The sequence below is a fragment of the Carcharodon carcharias genome, chromosome 15 (genome assembly GCF_017639515.1).
Source record: "Carcharodon carcharias isolate sCarCar2 chromosome 15, sCarCar2.pri, whole genome shotgun sequence".
NCBI classification, from domain to species: Eukaryota; Metazoa; Chordata; class Chondrichthyes; order Lamniformes; family Lamnidae; genus Carcharodon; species Carcharodon carcharias.
Genome location: NC_054481.1, coordinates 28737603 through 28758093, shown reverse-complemented (window position 1 = coordinate 28758093; position 20491 = coordinate 28737603). Strand labels below are relative to the sequence as shown.

Genomic DNA, 20491 nt, shown 5'->3' with positions numbered 1-20491 from the left:
TAAAATGATGAGTATAACTCTAAAGGGGGTGCAGGAGCAGAAGGTGCTGAATGAATATGTGCAAAGTCATTGAGGCAGCGGTGTGCAAGGATGCTGGCCTGGCTCCCCGAGCTTACTTTGTGTACTGAGAAGCTGAAGCTGACAACAGACTTACGAAACCAATTTTATTGCTGTATGCGGGGTTTTTTTCCTGAGTATTTATATACAGGAATCGCCTGATGGAGGAGGAATTACACAGCTAACATCTAATAAAGTTAAAAGCAGTTCCTTTCAGTATCACAAGCCCTAAGCCATTAGGATGCAATAGATTCCTCAATCATTCCCCAAAAGACTAATTTAACATTTAAACATTCACCATTAGGAATTATAGACACAATCAGGTACCACAGGAAACAGACGAGGTAGAGAGTACAGATATTTAGTAGGAAATTCAGGAGATTGTGCTCTAAGGAGTACTTTATCAGAGATTTATTCATTTAGATTTAACTAAAAGTTCCTCACAGAAACTGGAACGACATTGCTACAGATTCACAGTCAGTACTGCCTGATGCTGTCTGTAGGTTTCAGCTTGCTGAACAGCTATGAAACTGGAAATGCAAGCAATAACTACACAGCATAGAAGTAAATGATTCAAGATTCACAGCATAAGAAACAAACTGTTAAGTAAAAATAACTCGCAGGTTCTGTTTACAGTTGGGAGGGAGTTGCCCTGGGAGTCTTCAACATTGGCTCTGGACCCCAAGGAGTCTCATGACATCAGGTCAAACAGGCAAGGAAATCACCTGCTGGTGACCACCTACTGTCTCATCTCAGCTGATGAATCAGTATTCCTCCATGTTCAACACAACTTGGAGGAAGTTCCAATGGTAACAAACGCACAGAATGTACTCTGGATGGGGGATTTCAATGTCCATCACCAAGAACGGTTCTGTAGCACCACTAATGACCGAGTCCTAAAGGACATAGATGCTAGACTGGGTCATCAGCAGGTGATTAGGGAACCAACATGAGGGAAAAACCTTCTTGACCTTGTCCACACCAATCTACCTCCTGCAGATGCATCTGTCCATGCCAGTATTGGTAGGAGTGACCACCGCACAGTCCTTGTGGAGACGATGTGCCATCTTCACATTGCGGGTACCCTCCATCATGTTGTGTGGCACTATCACCATGATAAATGGGATAGATTTCAAACAGATTTAGCAGCTCAAAACTGGGCATCAATGAGATGCTTATGGGACCCTCAGAAGCAGTAGAATGTAGTCAACCACAATCTATAACCTCTTGGCCTGTCATATTCCCCACTCTATCATTACTATCAAGCCAGGGGATCAAACTTAGTTCAATGGAGGGTGCAGGAGAGCATGCCAGGGCCAGCACTAGGTATACTTAAATGAGGTGTCAACATGGTGAAGCTATAACACAGAACTATTTGCATGCCAAACAGCGGAAGCAGCATGCGATAGGCAGAGCTAAGCAATCCCACAACTAACGGATCAGATCTAAGCTCTGCAGACGGGAAAACTGGTGAGCAATGAAACCAACTAACTGGAGGAGGCGGCTCCATAAACATCCCCATCCCCAATAATCAGGGAGCCCAGCATGTCAGTGCAAAAAACAAGGCTACCTTCAGCCAGAGGTGCCAAGTGGATGATCCATCTTAGCCTCCATCTGAGGTCCCCAGCATCACAAATGCCAGTCTTCAGCCAATTCAATTCACTCCACGTAATATCAACAAATGGCTGATGGCACTGGATACTGAAAAGGCTATGGGCCCTGACAACTTCCCGGCAATATTACTTAAGACTTGTGCACTCCAGAATTAGCCATGCCCCTATCCAACCTGTTCCAGTAGAACTACAACACTGGCATCTACCCAGCAATGTGGAAAATTGTCCAGGTAAAACCTGCCCACAAAAAGTAGGACAAATCCAACCTGGCCAATTAACCAGTCTACTCTTGAACTTCAGCAAAGTGATGGAAAGGTATCGTCGATAGTGCTATCAAACGGCACTTAGTTAGCAATAACCTGCTCACTGATGCTCAGTTTAGGTTCCAACAGGGCCACTGAGTTCCTGACCCCATTACAGCCTTGGTCCAAACACAATGAAAAGGTGAGAGAGTGACTGCGCTTGACATCTAGGCCGTATTTGGCTGAGCATGGCATCAAGGAGCCCCAGCAAAACTGGCATCAATGGGAATCAGGGAGAAAACTCTGGTTGGAGTCATACCTAGTACAAAGGATGATGGTTGTGGTTGTTGGAGGCCAATCATCTCAGTTCCAGGACTTCACTGCAGGAGTTCCTCAGGATAGTGTCCTAGGCCCAATCATCCTCAGCCTCATCTTTCCGTCCATTTTGATAGAGAGACTTTTCTTCCATCATAAGGTCAGAAGTGGGGATGTTTAAACATGGTTGCACAATGTGCAGCACCATTCGTGACTCATCAGATACTGAAGCAGTCCATGTCCAAATGCAGCAAGAGCTGGGCAATATCCACGCTTGGGCTGACAAGTGGCAAGTAACATTCAAGCCACACAGGTGCCAGGCAATGACCCTCTCCAACAATAGAATCTTACCATCTCTGAATCCCCCAGTATCAATATCCCTGGGGGGTGGTTACCATTGACCAGAGACTGAACTGGACTTGCCATATAAATAGTGTGGCTACAAGAACAGATCGGAGGCTAGGAATCCTGTGGCGAGTAACTCACGATCTGACTCCCCAAAGCCTGTCCACCATCTACAAGGCACAAGTCAGGAGTGTGATGGAATACTCTCTGCTTGCCTGGATGAGTGCAGCTCCAACAACACTCAAGAAGCTTGACATCATCCAGGACAAAGCAGCCTGCTTGATTTGCACTCCATCCACAAACATTCAGTCCCCCCACCACCTATACACAGTGGTAGCAGTGTGTACCATCTACAAGAAGCACTGTAGCAAATCACTAAGTCTTCTTCAACAGCACCTTCCAAAACCGTGACCTCTACCACCTGGAAGGACAAGGGGACCAGATACTTGGGAACACCACCAACTGCAAGCTCCCCTCCAAGTCACACACCACCTTGACTTGGAATTATATCACTGTTCCTATACTGTCGCTGGGTCAAAATCCTGGAATTCCCTTCCTAAAAGCACTGTGAATATACCACATGGATTGTAGCAGTTCAAGGAGGTGGCTCACCACCAACTTCTCGAGTGCAATTAGGGATGGGCAATAAATGCTGGCCCAGCCAGCAACCCCCAAAGCTCACACTTAAAAAAATGATTCGGTGAGTAACTGCATTGTAAGACTGAGCCTAAAAGACAGACCAACATGGCATGAGGTTAAAAATCATCATCTGTATAAGCCGGTCATACACAGGGAACTGCAACTGTCTTCAGCCAGAGATAGTGAAAAATTTAAATCAGACAAGTTTCCTGTTCCTATCATGATCTGAATCACATCTGTTGTGAAGACAGGTTGTGGTATAATTTTAATTTCAGCAAAGATCATGGTCTCTCTCTCTCTTACTGGTCTAGGATAACTGAAAAGGAGAGATGTTAAATAAACGCAGCACTTGAAGCATTTTCAATGTAATCAAGAGTCATTCCACAACGAAGGTTTCAAATTGGGTGGCCAAAAGTGTCATTAGAGACACAAATTGGGATCATTCATCAATAAAAAGATGTGTAAATGACAAAGCCATTTCTTTATTGGTTAAAGTGTTTGTCAGTCATAGTCACAAGGATTGGTCCAACAGAGTGATAATAGTAGCGAGATCCATTGACATCTGATAGATACAACAACTTGCACTTATATAGCACCATTAATGTAGCAAAACATTCTAAGATACTTCTGTGTGTTACCAAACAAAATTTGACATCAAGCCACACAAGGTGATATTAGAGCAGATGACAGAAAGCTTTGTCAAAAAGGTAGGCCTTAAGCAGCATGACATCTTGAGGTAGAGAGGTTTAGGGAGGGAGTTCCAGACTTTAAGACCAAAACAGCCAAAGGCACAGCTGCCAATGGCGCAGCGATGTAAGGCCGGGGGGGGGGGGTGCAGGCTGGAGACTAGAATTTAAGGCACACACATCAAGGAGTTGATATGTGATCTAAAGGCCATGTTGAGGGGCCAGTTATACAGATAGGAGACCTTAGTGGAATCTTCAATGACAGCAAATGCTCCAGTCATTGAGTGATCCAGCAGATGGGAGAGCTGCTGGTGCAATCGGCAATGAAGCTGAATTTGCAGTAGAGGTGTTGGTAAGCAGAGCCAGGAGACATTCATTCTGCATGGAGCTGCCTTTCTGAGGCTGGTAAATAGGATTCTGCTTGAGGGACCATAGCCAGGTGTCCCAGTTGAGAAACCTCACTAATGACAGCAGCTGGTAAAATTGATTCTTTGGATTGTTGTGAACTGCATATTGGCACAGTAATCATAAAGGAACAGGCAAAACCACTTCCAACAAAGCATTCTTGAGTGGATGAATCCTCAGAACAAACAATTCCAGCCTAGCCTTGTGTATCCCACCGTAAAGATCAATTAAAAAGTAAGTTAAGTCCTAGTTATATCTCAGACAGAACTGTATATTCCTTTTATTTATAATTGTATTCACACACAAAATACAGTTTAATTCAAACAGAAAACTGCATTAGACATTGTTTAATTTTAAGTAATTTGCAGTTTCAGAATTGGAGGCAAGGCTTTGAATTGCTTCGGGGGACTCCTCTAAGCAGCCCAGTGATCTGAACAGAAATCTGCTCTGGAGTAGAGATGGAAAAATAACAGATCACTACAAAGAGATCATTAAGGAATCACTAAAGGTAATTAGCCCATTATTTTCATTTGGAGTTGCATTATGCAAATACTATTAATGTTTGTTGTTTCATTATACTATTTGTAACCCCCTGGTGTATGGTGATACCTGCCATTCATGAAAAATGGCACATCATAACAAAAGGCAATAGTGAATACAGCAACTACGTTAGGGAACGGTTAGTTAAGTATATACCTCAATAAGGGCAGGGTATAGAAGGCTGAGCTCCTGGACCATAAGGAAGAATGGTGCACTTATCGGAACTGTCAAGACATCATTGTATCACTAAGCAAATTTCTGCAATGAACCAGATCCACTTTATATCCATGGATGAATGAGAATGATCCTTTGTTTTTAAAATTGATGTCAAGTGTTCTCCAGCTTTCCCTCTCTGCTATTGTCAAATATGCCAGAATACAAATTTTAAGGCGGCCACATTTTGCATTCTGGACAACTACCTTTCAGCTTTTTAAAAATTAAGTCATGGGCTGAGTAACATTGGCATGACCAACATTTGTTGCCCATCCTCAGTTGACCTCAAGGTGGTGGATAGCTGCCTTCTTGACGGCTGCAGTCTGTGTGGTGTTGATACACCCACAGTGATGTTAGATAAGGAGTTCCAAGGTTTTGACCACGTGACAATGAAGGAATGGTGCTATATTTCCAAGTGGGTGTGCACAATTTGGAAAAGAACACAGATAAAGTTCTATAATCAGCAGCTTGATACACAAAGGATCTGCAAATCCTTTTGTGCCAAGCAATATGAGTCCACAGACAGCATGGCCTCCCAGTCCTCTTTCATGGAGGTCTTGGGCGACAGAAGAGTCATTTACAGCACAGGAAGCCACCATTCAGCCCATCGAGTCCATTCTGGCTCCCCACGGAGCAATCCAGTTAGTCCCACTCCTCCACTCGATCCCCATAGCCCTGCAAGTTTATTTCCTTCAAGTCCCTAATTTCCTTTGATATCATTGTTTCTGCTTCCATCACCGTCCTGGGCAGCGAGTTCCAGATGTGTAAAAAAATTGCTTCTTCACATTCCCTCTGTATCTCTTGCCCAAAATTTTAAATCTGTATTCCCTGGTCCTTGCTAATGGCAAGAGTTTTACCTTGTCTAACTTATCTAAACAGGTCTTAATCTTGTATATCTCTATCAAATCTTCCCTCAAATCTCCTTTACTCCAAGGAGAACAACCCGAGCCTTTCCAACCTAACCTTGTAACTAAAACCCCATAACCCTGGAACATTCTGGTAAATCTTCTCTGCACCCTCTCAAAGACCTTCACATTTTTCCTAAAGTGTGGTGACCAGAACCGGATGCAATACTCTAGTTGTGACCTAACTAGAGATTTATAAAGGTCCAGAATCACTTCCCTGCTTTTGTACCCAATGTCTCTATTTACGAAGCCCAAGATTCCATATACTTTGCTAACCACTGTCTCAATATGTCCTGCCACCTTCAAAGATCAATGAACATGTACCCACAGGTCCCTCAATTCCAGCACACACTATAATTGTGCTATTAACTCTCTATTGCTTCTCCCTATTCCTTTTTCCAAAATACATTATCTTACACTTCTCCATATTAAATTCCATCTGCCACTTGTCCACTCATTCCGCTAGCCTATGTCCTATTACAGGTGATTTGTATCATCCTCACTGTTTGTCCTCCAAGTTTGGAAACATCAGCCCTTTTTGAAATTTTACTCCATATTCTAAGATCCAATTTGTTTATATATAGCATTAAAAAAAGCAGGGTCCTAGCACTGACCCTTGGGGAACACCACTGTAATTGGGAGAGTATGGACAAACCGCTAACTCTGGACGAGCTGACGAAGACCATAGGGTCCTTCGGGACGAGTAAAAATCCAAGAAACCATGGTTTACCAGCTGTGTTGTATTCAACTCTGTGGGACTGGATCAGCCCAGATCTTCTGTAAGTGTATGAAAGTATGCTTCCGGCAGGCAGCATGTCAGAATCCATGAAGGCAGACCTTCAGACTACCTGAAGATATGGTGCAGGAGGTCTAGGGCATGCGCCAAAAATTGGAAACATCACGTAGCCATCGTGAAAGAAAAACTGGGCATGTGGGAGCTATGCTCCCTTTCCATTGTAAAAACCTGGTCATTAAGATGTAAGACATTCTCGGTGCTGTTCATGCGCATCGCAGGTCTGGCCCATACCCTACATCTGCACCATGACAGTCATCGAAGCCACCTTTTGCATTGTCTAGAGATCAAAAATGGACACTGTCCACATTGACACAATGTACAAATCTCTAGGTAAGGGGGGGGGAAAGTGTACCCAACAAAACATACCCAATATTGTCCTCATCCTGATGGCCACCCTTTGTATGTGGAGCATCAAGCTGTATGCAGACCCTTGGTAAGTAAGTGTGCCACTAGTTGCTGAGGTGTTCCCTGTCCCTGGTATTGCAAAGGATGGTCTGGTCACAATGTTGTGGAATACAGCAGTCAGTTGGACCACAAACTGATCATACGACCTGTCCCTTGTGGAAAAGTTTATGCAAAAAATAAAAAAACCTTTGACCACAAGGCCATCAGCAATGGTCCACACGTAATGTAGAGGCCTTCTGGGGAAAAAAAAATGGTGCATCCTGTTGGATGGTTCCCTGAGCAGGCTGCCAAAATCATTTGGGGAAAACACCTTATCGCAGAATTTTCAAACAAGCGCAAAGATGTAGCTTGGCTGGTGGCAAGAAGGGCTCTCCCCATCAATCCTTCCTGCATGCCAGGATTCTCATCCCCACACACTGCCCATGAGGCGGCTGTGGTGGGGAAGAAATTGTCATCCATCTCCTTCTGGAAGGTACCTTTGCAAAGCAGTTATGGAAAGAGATGCAATGGTTTTTGTTGAGATTTATCCTAGGCAGCTGTTACAGAGAACTCTGTGGTCTATGGTCTGTTCCTAGAGACACACATCAAAATAAACATTAACTGCTGGCGAATCAACACCACTATGTGGTCTACCTAAAACTTGGTCTTCCAGTGCAAAAAGCTGTCGATGACAGAGTGTTGCAGGTTGACACATTCCAAGGTCCAGGACTACATGCTGAAGGATGTACTAAAGCTAAGAGCAGCCACCACAAAGGCTCAATGGGGAAAGACCACTAAGACCCTCCTGCCATAGCATAGAGGCACTGGAAACCATGCAAAAACCTTTGGCTGCATGTGTGACATGAAATGAATACTGCAATTAGAAGCTGTAATTACAAGTGTAATGAGGCACCTCAGAGTGCCACATACTGTATTGAAAGAAACTGATTTGTTTTGCACTTATGTAATTTCAACTTTGGACTGTTATGCCATGTACCTTAACAAATTTTAAGAATAAAGTACATTTTTGGAAAAAAAAGGAAGGGAACTTGGTGGTGGTGTTCCCTTGTTCCTGCTGCCTTTGATCTTCTAGGTGGTAGAGGTTGCAGATTTGGAAGGTGCAGTCGAAGGACTTGGCCAGTTGCTATAGTGCATCTTATAAATGATACACTGCAGCCAAGGTGCACCAGTGGTGGAGGAAGTGAATGTTTAAGGTGGTGCATTATCAAGTGGCTGCTTAGTCTTAGATTGTGTGGAACTGAAGTTGTTTGAGCTGCACTCATCCAGGCAAGTGCAGAATATTTCATCATAGCCCTGACTAGCCTCTATGGCTTTCTCCTGTAGCGATGTGTGTGTGGCTGGTGCAGTTAAGTTTCTGGCCAATGGTGACCCCCTAGGATGATGATGGTGGGGGAATTCAGTGACAGTAATGCCCATCAATCAAGGGGAGGTGGTTAGACTTGCTCTTTTTAGAGATGGTCATTGTCTGGCACTAGTATGGTACAAATGTTACTTGTCACTTATCAGTCTATGACAGCATATTGCTGCTTACGAGCACAAGCTGCTTTGTTAGCTAAGGAGTTACAAATGGTACTGAACAATGTGCAATTATTAGCAAAGATTCCAACTTCTGATTTTAAGATGAACATACGAACAAGGAGGGGTAGGCCATTTGGCCCCTTGAGCCTGCTCCATCATGCACTAGGATCATGGCTGATCTAAATGAAGGAAGGCTGTTGAAGCAACAGCTGAAGATTAGGCCTAAGACATTACTGAGGAATTCCTGAAGCAACATCCTGGGGTTGAGATGATTGTGGTTGTAGGAGGACAACCATCTTCTTTTGTGTTTGTATGGTTCTAACTAATGGGGAATTTTCCCTGATTCCCTATCATCTAATCCAAAGCCTTTGCTGTATCCAGTATGCTCAACTGTTTCTTGATATCATGTAGTGTGAATCAAATTATCTGATGTGATGGTGGGGACCTCAGGAGGTCAATATAATCATCTGCTTGGCACTTCTGGCTGAAGATGGTGTTTGTCACCGTCCAAGCTAGGAAAGCACTGCATCATGATTTACATTGAGAGAAATTTATGGTATGTGAGGGTCAGCAAGATACCACAATCCACAATGTGATCAGTGGCTTGATAATTTGTTTAGTGGTCTTGTGTCAGGAATAACGTTGCCCAAGCCAATATGAGAATGCCTCTATGTCATCAGATCTTTTACATCAACTCCAGGGGGCAGATGGAAATGAATGTCTTATATGACAGACAGCATCTGCATTTCCTCTATACTGCACTGAAGTGCAGTCTAGATAATTTGCTTAAGTCTATGCAGTGGGACTTGAACTGAACCTTATGTCTCAAGTGAGAGTGCTACCAGGGCGAAGACTGATACCCAACGTTCAATTCTAAGTTTGCTTATCTTAAGTAATAGAATGGAAGCAAGTCAAAATGAATTATTTTAAGGATATGTGCCAATCCTATGATAAGAAATAAAAGTCACTGGATTGGTATTCACCATTGTACTATTTTCCCCCACAGGTTTTGTATTGCAGATCAACGGGTCATTGGGCTGGGCAAGAAAACAGCTTTACTCAAGTTGGGGTATATTTGCTATGAAGCTCCTGGGATTTGCAAAATATTGATAAGAAAAGTGAAGCCTACCTGTATACATGGATGGACAATTTTGCTTTATAGAAGTACTTCCCCTGTAGTGGGATGAAAAGTTCTGTACAGTCAAGCAGCATCATTGTGTGTCAAACAATTACATGGTTTTTAAGGTTGAAGCCCAAATCTTGACAGCATTTTCAATATTGATTTGAAAGCGTAGAGTCCTCCAGTTCTTTTGAGGTTAGATAATTTCTTTACTCATGAGAATGTCTAATTACATTATAGAACTGGCAAATCTAATTGAAGTAAAAGCAATCGGGGCAAGCTCAGTATCAAATAAAAATGTGGTATCCCTTTCGGGTAAGGATAGCACCCAGTGCAGGAGTGTGGGGCTGGGGCTGGGGCAGGAGAAAAAGAGAAGAGTCCAGGAGGAATAGAGAAAAACCAGTGCTGCACTATATACAATTTCTGATACAATGCAAAAAAAAAACACATGGTTTGGGGATGGCTGTTTACACAAAACTGTATCTAGAGAAAGCCCAAAATAAACTTTGATCACAAGGTAGATTACTTTAATATATAAATGTGTATCAGTATAATTAAAGCTGTTGGGTAACAGGGTCATTTGGTATTGAGCATATGGGTGGTTGGGGGGAGCGGGTGCAGTGGGAACTCTCAGTTCAAAAAAGATATGCACACACACACACACACACACACACAGTGGAACTTACCAGGTAAGTATGATTCAGTTCACATTTCCCAACTTTCCAGTGTTAAATACTTGTGCCTCACAGCACAACTCATGTAAAACTTTATTATGAATACTGTTCTCCAATTGGCAGATTGTACTGTGAACATTTACAGTGAAATCATGTCCTGTTAGTCACAGTAAAATGGTTTTTAATATACAATTGATTACAGATTGGTAGCAATAAGTCATTATATATTGTTTATCTATATACATATAGCTTAATATTTCACATACATTTTCTGTCATCAAAGCATAGGCAAATTATTTACAAATTAGACCAACTGCAGAGCAGCACTCCCCTTGCTACAATGTGTAAACCCCATATTCCCTGCAGGCCACACAGTGAGTTACTGTATGTAGTGTTGCTCAGAGAACTCCTCCTTCATGACTACCACAAGCTAGGACTATGTTCTAGCAGCAGCTGGCAGGTCTCAACAGCTGTGCTTAGACTGGTTTGGTCTTCCAAGATCCATCTTTGCATTGGCCATAGTTGTGTAATTTAGCAAACATTACTGAATGACTCAAGCCAGTGAGTGACAGCATTCTTTGGGTAGTGTCCCAAACGGACAAGTGAGATTCAATATTTGTTTTTTTGGGCTGAAATGGAAAAAGCTCCTCCAAATCAGTGTCTTGCAACACAAGCATTGGGATGCTCAAATGTCAAGGTAAAATGTGGATAATTATGAAATCACTGAGTGGGGTATAAATATGTGTGACTGCACTGCCCAACACCACCAACCCACCGTCAAACCCAACTTACCTGCCAACCTTGCTTACATCAACCCCAACCCAACTAGCCCGTCATGGTGCTGGACATCTCAGCACATAGCAATTAGTGTATATAAGAATGCAAGGTGGCTGCTTTTTTGTGCATCAGTGAAGAGCTCAGTGTTGGGGAGGGGGAACAAGGAGAACAAAACATGGAACAGCATCTTTCAAAAATGGGTGGTTTTTAAAAAAAATCCACAAAGTTCCAGAATGATGGGCTTTGGTAATTTGATAAATCAGCATCAATAAAAAATGCACAAGGTATCATGCAAGAATAGGGCTAAACCCTAATGGTCTGTTTTAATGATGGGATTGGCATACAAAGTCTGGATATATATTGAGGTAGGAGAGAAAAAGGCCCTTGAATCTATGTATATAATGTTTAGCTGACTCCCACACAAAAGCGATGACTTTCAGTGCCCCTTCTCTCCACTCCTGGAACAGGAGTATCAAATTAGGATGTTCAACATCAAAGAGAGGGAATTGTTCAGCTTGGGGAAATTTGCACTCAGTAGCACTGCAGCACTCTCAGTGAAGCTTATCATGGTTGTGCCCACATCTGAACGGTATACAGTATACAATACACTTTACAAGGGTGGGGGTGTTCACTTAAATGCAGTCGACTCTACAGCTGCAAAATCCTTATACAATAATTAAAACCCACATCCTTTCATACAAAGAAGTGCGTGTACGTCCATTAATTATCACCTTCCTGGTCAGTTTTGCACATTATGGTACTTTTTCTGAGGTGGGGTGGGGGGAGTTCAAGCTTAATTTGGCTAAAATACACCTATCCTGGAAAAAGGCTAGAATGTTCACTGCATATTGCTGCAATACCAGACTTCAACAGTGGGAAGCCCCTTATGGGCAAGGATTTTTTTTATAGCAAAATATTGCTGAACTTAATATTTTCGAATTTATATGGGAAATACCAAATGGTAGTCCAATCTATTGGAGCCTGCAAGAGAATGCTGGGATCCAGGCTCCATTGCAACTGCTGTCTAATTGGATGTCAGTTACTGGTGGCACCAACACTCCCAGCAGCCTACCTGACCAGCACTGCAATGGGCGAGGGGTGGATGGGGGAGAGAATACACACAACATAAATTTGGTGTATTTCTAGAAAATGTGTTTAAAACTTAACAAGTGGGTTTTTAACTGTAAACCTTAGGCAAAATCTTAAGGGGCTAAACTGCAAGGTGCAACAATTTTTCCATGAAAACAAACTAAATCTTGTCTATGTAATCAGATTATGTTCTCGATATGCTTAGACCTTTCAGACTCTGCTATAAACATAGAAACATAAAGGGGGGATATTTTCCACGAGGTGCTGATGTGGCCCTGGTGACATTTATATTGTTGTAAATCCCAACAGGCTGGGGCAGGGTGGTAATCTGAGGCCATTATTTCCAGGCTTGGGACAAAAGATTTGAGGATGAATTTAAAAATGGATGAGATATGCTCCTTTTACTATTAAGGATATATTCGCCATTGTACTCCTGCCAGTGTCATTTAAAGGGTGACTCTTTCATTTTGACTGGACTTGGAGGATAATTTTGAGCAGAAAGACAGAAGTACTTGGGACTTAGAATCTATTGCATGACTCATATTCGGATACCCCAGTGATTAGAAGAGAGAAGAGCAACTTCTCACTCAAGCTCACAGCTACAAGAACGTCCCTTCTGCCTCAAGAACTTGCTACAGCAGTAGACTTGGTGTGTCAGTTCAGTCTTTAATATAAATCCCAGCATTGAATATTAAATCAGAATATAATTATACCACTCCTACTTCAATTATGGTAATTTGCAGATGTATTGGGCCCAATCCCTGTATAGTTTGCATAATTTTATTTAGGTGCAATAGTCAGCAAGGACCCACAGAAAGAGTACAATTTATTAAATCAGAGCACGTATGCACACAGAACTTGTTTAGATGAACAATAGTGGAGTTTGGGGATGGTTTGGTGTTAAATATCGAGGGGATGCTGGACAGAATGGAGCCAAAGGCAGCTTCAGGTGATTGGACTTAGGATTTCGCAAATATTTAAAAAGTATTTCATCTGATCATGCAGACAAAAAGGTACAATCTGTTAAAGGGATGACTGAATACTTCACAGCTTTAGATATTTGTTTCAGTGCCCAATTTGGTTAAGGCTGTACTGTGCTTACACTCACTGATGAGACATCGATCAGGTTAAATGCCAGGAACCTTAGCAAGAAAAATGCGAGCTGCACAATTGTGCTGCCTTGATGTGCAGTTGCTGACTGACCCATGCTGAACAAGTTCTCTTTATGCCAATTGAACATCTGGACTGCCACAATCAAGGCTTTGCTATAAAGGAAGAACCTAGGACATTCCCATTCCAAGCTCCAATGAGTCTGGATTTCTGATCACACTAGTAGGGGTGCACAAAACTTGGTCACAGAATCTCAACCCAAGCTAGACCCACCTACTTAAACCAATGGATAGCCTGAAAATATCATGCCACAGACCCCATAAATTTGATTTTGGGGTTATTCAGTTTAATACTGTTCAATAAAACATAAATCCAACACTGGTTTGTCATTCTTACAAACATCTAATGTTATTCCATATATTATTTGACACTACATCCTCAATTTGTATTTCAAAATATTTATCCAATCTAACCCAATGTTGGGGAAAGACACCCACAGTCATGTTAAGGGGTAAATTCCAACAGGGCAGTTTTCCAACAGTTCATCCAGAGTGTCTGTTTGCTGAGTGTGAGAACAGAATCCAATATTCCACTTGATGGAATGTACCAAGATCAAGTTAAATGAAATTTTTAAAAAGCAGCTTGTGCTGACACTTCACAATCAAGGTGTCTCAAGGACAATCACACCAGCAGGAAGGCTTACATTTCCTGATACAGTATCACAAAGTGCCAACAGCAGCTGTTGTACTGCAGCTTTCAATACGCTTAACCCAAGAGTTTCAAACAAGATCGGGGTTAAAATAAAAAACACTATACAGAGTTTGTGCTGGAAATGAGTGAGGCAAGAGTAGGGGAAAATCTCTATTGACACCAATGGCAATACAAAGCTCAAATATATACACTTTAAGAAGGGATGCAGCCAATTCAGTGTATCTGAATACACCCAATGAACTGGTATGAAAACTGCCATAATACTGTGCGTTATTCGATTTGGGAGGATAGAGGAGGTGCCATTATTTGCATTCTGTCCCATCACCACATGCACAATATATGTAATGATGGAATGTTTACTGAACCCTTTAATATTAGAAATGGTTACACTATGAGATAAATGACATTTGTTGCTTCTATAAATTTAAGTCAAGTTCTCCAAAAAAAAAGTTTATAAATAAAATCTCTGCTGGAGACAAATTATCATTTCCACATCCCCCACCATGGCTTTCCTGGTAGAAGGAGGGAGAAGGCAATGCCATTGCTTCTGGAAATGTTTCACAACATATGGCTTGGCAGAAATGCTCCTTTAGTGTAATGATCTGACTGTACTGCTTTCCCCTTCCTGAAGCCTGGAGGATGACTTGTTAGTGCAGCAATATACTTGGCTGCTGCAGGACAAGATTAGTCCTTGGGGAGCTTGTGGTCAGGTGGACCCATGACTAGAACCTCTTCATCAATAAGAGTCTCCACTGGTTTGGCTAGTGGTCCTGCCTAATTCCAAACTTCCAATTCTAAATGGGACTAAACGTAGCTGACTTTAAGAACTGAAAGCAGATCTCGAAGGAATCCTGAGTGCCTTGGGGCTTTTAATAAGAACATTTAGCTTTTGGGAATAAGCAAAAGGTCTATGTTATTCTAACCTGGATCTAATGCCAATATTTACATCAACACAACTCACTATACTGAACAAGACTGTTCAACACTCAAAACTTATCATACACGGATCTGAACAAACACCGGGCTCAAGACTTCTACTGACCCAAGTTTTGAAAGAATCATGCGCCCCTCTAGACACCAACATGGGTAAGAGTGTCTGAAACCCAGTCCACAGACTGCTTTTAATATGTGGGTACAGTCAAGGAAAGACAGATGCTGTGTCCTCAAGTTTGAAGTGGCACATTTATAGACCCTTTGAAATAAATCAGGACTTATTTGGGGCTTGTTACTAATTCACTTGACCAAATCTTTCCCATCCCCACCCCTTTATCTACTAGAGGCTTTCACTGACATCCAGGCATTCACCGACATCCACCCCCAGTGGTTCTTTTCAGAAGCCCATTTTAAACAATACAATAACGACAGTTACAAAAAGTATAAAGAAACAAAACAGCACTGAGAAAACAAAAATGAGACTGGGGTCGAGTGGGGAGGGTGATGGGGAACGGGGAAGGTTATAACCACAACTATATCCAGGGTTCTAAATTAAGCCATGCTTTCTGTTACCTCCTTCCATTTTACCTGAAGCACATACTTCAGTTTTTCCAAAGGCACTTAATATCCACAAACAGCACAGACATTTGCAATGGAGCTGGATCCTGTGTTACTGTGATCCACACAGAAATCAGGATGTAAAATGAAACTATTAAAAACCGGAAATAATCATCATGTCACGCAGACTACCAACGTGAACTGGTTCCTACCGGGTGAGGCCGGTTTATGGTATGAAAAGATGCATCATAGTCGGCTACAGATTTGTAAATTCGTCAGTTCATCTGTTTCCTCTGGATCCTCATCACCCACTTTGCCATCTACTTCCTTGGCCTGCTCTTTCTTGACCTTCTGTCGTGCAGAAAGTGAGTCTTTAGCCTCAGTGTTATTTGAGTAGCGACCAGACCTATCCGAGATTGGCAGAGAAGGCACAAGGTTGGCAAGTTCGTCTGTGGGCGAACGCCCAATACTTCCGTCCACTTGCACTCGGATGTCTGGAGACACTGAGTGCTGGTGTGATGGGATGATCCCACTGTTTGTGCTTTTTGGGTACAAGTATGTTTTCATCTGACCTTTGCCCTTAACATTGACCGTCCCTCGGTAATCAAAGTCATAGCCCATTTCACTCAATATTCGATAGCTCTCTTCACTCACCTGGATCCTACACTCCACTCCTGTAGTGTCCATCCTACTAGCAATGTTGACAGTGTCACCCCATATGTCATACAGTAGCTTCGTAGTGCCAATAACTCCTGCAGTGAGGGGTCCATGGTTGAAACCAATCCTTAATTTAAAGTTGAACCATAACATGTCCTTGTTGAATTCATCTACAACCCTCATCATTTCTTTGGCAAACTCAAAAAGCGTCTGCAAGTGACTGTGTGGATGGTTGCTATCACGTCGTTGCGATGGATTCAATCCAGAAGCTGCCATGTAAGTAGCTCCAATGGTTTTAATCTTTTCAATATTGCTGTTGTATTGGGGCTTGCTCAATAATTCATCAAAATCACCAATCAGTTCATTCAACACCCGGTAGCACTCCTTTCCCCCTTCATAGTTCTCCTCATAAAACTCGCTGAAATTAACTATGCTGGCGAAAATAACCCCAACATCTTCATGGTTTTTGGAGTAATGGGGAGTCACCTTGAGCTGATCAGCCACATGGGCTGGGATGATGTTATGAAGGAGCCAGTCTGCTTGGTCCTTCATGCTCTGTATCTTGTGCCGATGAAGATCTGCCTCCACGTTGCCATGGTAATTGAGACGGTAACTAACCTCAAACTCCCGGTTCAGGAACCAGACTAGCAGCAGCAACAGGACAATATCCAGAATCACTTCCTGTCTGATCAATTCCAGATTCTTTGAACTCCCATCTGACATAGAAATATTGCACCCAACTTCTCTGCTTGGGGAGGAGGGGAGGGGGGAGTAGGGGAGAAAAAAGTGAGAGTTTTTTTATGACAAGCAACAACAGATAAACAAATGTCATGTTTTACTCTATAGAATGGGTTCAGAGCAAAGGTTGCCAATAACATACACAAATCCTAGCTGTATGCATCACAAGATCTAACTTTAGATTAACATTGAAAGGATGAAAAGAGCCAGAATGATTGAGGAGATGGAGGGATCATGTAAATTGGGCATGCTTTCACTGAAAAAAAGATAGAGAGGATTCTAAAGGGACTAAGATATTTTACCATAACGAGCTAAATCACCTTGTCCAGACCAGCAGAACCAGAGGATATTATGTCCTGTGCTTATAGGCCTGCTTTTAAAAAGACATATCACATAGCCAGGGTAACTCAAGGCCCTGAAGTCCCAGTGAATAAGAAACAATGTGTCTTTCATGTCCTTAAGAGGTCTCAAAGCATTTTACAACCAATGAATAACTTCTGAAGTATAGTCAGTGTCACATGGGGAAACGTGGCAATCAATTTTGCACATAGCATTGCCAAACAGAAAATTAGATCAATGTCTGGATGAACTGTCCTAATGGGTATTGATTGAGGGATGAATTTGGCCAGGTCATCAAGCGAACTCCCTGCTCTGCCTGAAATACTGCTGTGGGATCTTTAACAATCATAAAAACAGAAAATTTATGGCACAAGAAGTCATCATTTGGCCCATTATGTTTGTCCAAAGAGCTATCAAATCTAATCCCATTTTCCAGCTCTTGGACTGTAGTCTTCTAGGTTACAGCACTTCAAGTGCATATCTAAGTATTTTTTAATTGCAAAGTTGGTTTCTGCCACTACCATCCTTTCAGGCAGCAAGTTCCAGGCCCCACCAGCCTCTGGGTGAAAAAATATTCTCAACTTCCCTCTAACCTTTTTGCTACTTACTTTAAATTATTGTCCCCTGATTATTGACCTCTCTTCTTGAACATGAACAAGCAGATAAGACCTCAATTTTATTGCAATGAATGCAATGTTGCACTTCCATGCATAATCTAGACTGCGAATGCAATGTAGTACTGAGCGAATGCAGTATTCTGAGAGGTATCATTATTCAAATGACAGTACTGCTGGAAATAACTTTTTCCAAATGAAACTCCATTTCCCTGCTCAGGAGTGCAAATGATAAAGATCAAGATAAGATCAAGATCAACTGGTAATCCTGCCCTGACTGAGGTTTTGAGCAAGTAGTCATTGTTAAATAAACTTTCCACAACTGATCTTAGGAGTCACAATAATGAATCTCAAATCTTACCTGAACGATTCTAAAGATTCAGATTGGTTTTCTGGCAAGCTGTAAGCAAAAAATGAAAAATCTGAAAACAGTTGTCTTTGTCATGCATGTGCAAGATCCACCACTTTTTCCCTTTTCCCTTCCTAAGATATCTAATTCCTTACAGCTAACCAGCTTAGTTTAAAATGCAGTTTATACAGGTTTATTGTTTCTTCATCCATAAGTTATAATTATCTTGTTAACTTCTCAGTGATTGGCAGTTTAGGAAGACCTCATGTGACATTGCTTACAGGTCACCTGGGACCAGGATTGTGGATTTTAATGTTTAGCAAAGTGCTGCTTTATTCAAGATACATCCGTAGCTGTAATACGAAACCTCCTTTAGATGCTAGTAGCTTTGTTCTACCTTCTCCAAAATGTAATTCCCAGTTAAACCTATTTCCAGATATTCATAGCATCATTTCTCTACCTCCCATGGTTGACTTGTGCTATTAAAAACACAAGTACTTTAATTCCCTTTAATAAAGCTCCTCCTTTTTCAGTTATTTACATGATGTAAAATGTATCCCTTCTTGCTTTACACAATAAAGCAGTCACTGTAATACTGTCCATTATCAATTCACTAACGACTAGCAGCTAAGCAAATGATCATTTGCCTTGGTCCGGGCTGCAGCATCAACATCCAAGATCAAACAAACACCTTAAACAGCTTGGCTTGGACAAGGTGCAATCATCATTTGGGAGTCAGTAGCACCCAGGCCCAGGTGCAATTTCCAACTGAAATTCCCAGCTCCAGATTGAAGCGTAGGCCTACCTAGTAAAAACATTTCAGACAGTGGGTTTAGTGATTTTAACCCCTCCAGAATGACATAACTCAACATATTCTTTCTGGAAGATAGTGGAACGTAAAGTACATTTTCTAGCTTATTTTGAGGGATTTATTGTTCTTTTTCTGCTGATTACTTATACATCACTGGTACTTGGACACTTGATTAACTTACATAGGACATACAAAATAGGAGGAACAAGCCATTCAACCCCCTAATCTTGTTCTGCCACTCAATAAGGTTATGGTTGATCTTATCATGGCCTCAAATCCACTTTCTTGCCTACCCCCCATAACCCTTGACTCCCTTGTGGATCAAAAATCTGTCGAACCCAGCCTTGAACATAGACTATGACCCAGCCTCCACTGGTCTCTGCAGTGGGGAGTTCCAAATATTAATAACCCTCAGAAGAAAGTCCTCCTGATTTTCATCTTAAATGGGAGACTCCTTATTCTGAAACAGTATCCTTGCGTTCTAGATTCCCCCAAAAGGCTAGTGGTTATTTGACCTCTTCAATTTCTGTCCTGGGGAGGGAGTCAACACCCAAGAGGCAACTCTTTGTAGTGTGACAAAACAGGGATTAATCAAAGTTAAGTTAAAAATACAAGTTCCTTTTGGTAATTCAAGTGAAGACAGCCTGATTTCAAACTAGAGCGGAAACCTCAATAAATGGGAAGATATTGGAGAGGATGAGGAAATGAGACACCTTGGAGGGCATATCCACAGGTCCCTGAAGGTGGGAAGACAGGTGGATAAAGTGGTAAAGAAAGCATATGGAATGCTTTCCTTTATTGGATAAGTTATTGAATACAAAAGCAGGGATGTAAAGATGAAACTGCATAGAACGCTGGTTAGGCCACAGCTGGAATTTTGTGTACAGTTCTGGTCACATTACAGGAAGGACATAATTGCTCTGACTCTGGAGAGAGTACAGAGGAGATTTACAAGAATGCTGCCAGGGCTGGAAAATTGCAGCTGAGGAAAGATTGGATAGGCTAGTGTTGTTTTCCTCAGAACAGAGGAGGCTGAGGGCGACCTAATAGAGGTGTACAAAATTATGAGGGGCCTAGATAGGGTAGACAGGAAAGACTCGTTTACCCTAGCTGAGGGGTAAATTACCAGGGGGTATAGAGTTAAGGTGATTGGTAGAAGGATTAGAGGGGACACAAGGAAAGACTTTTGCACCCAGATGGTGGCAGGCTTCTGGAATTCACTGCCTAAATTGGTGGTTGAGGCTTAAAAACTCAACTCATTTAAAAAGGTACCTGGATCTGCACCTGAAGTGCTGTAACCTGCAAGGCTATGGACCAGGTGCTGGAAAGTGG

General features: G+C 42.1%; 1 protein-coding gene across 2 annotated transcripts in view; it reads right to left on the bottom strand.

Annotated features, from left to right (window-relative positions):
* Positions 1 to 10527: 10527 nt before the first annotated feature.
* The window catches only part of adcy9 (adenylate cyclase 9), a 165708-nt gene continuing 155744 nt past the window's right edge, over positions 10528 to 20491 (bottom strand). Inside the window, exons 9-10 of one of the 2 annotated variants that reach the window (XM_041207133.1) lie at positions 18361 to 18399; positions 10528 to 17056 (exon numbers count right to left, since the gene is read on the bottom strand). In XM_041207133.1, the coding sequence (XP_041063067.1) occupies positions 15898 to 17056; positions 18361 to 18399 (1198 nt within the window). In that variant the 3' untranslated portion in view covers positions 10528 to 15897. The remainder of the gene's footprint in view (positions 17057 to 18360; positions 18400 to 20491) is intronic. The other variant, XM_041207136.1, reaches the window with a different exon arrangement.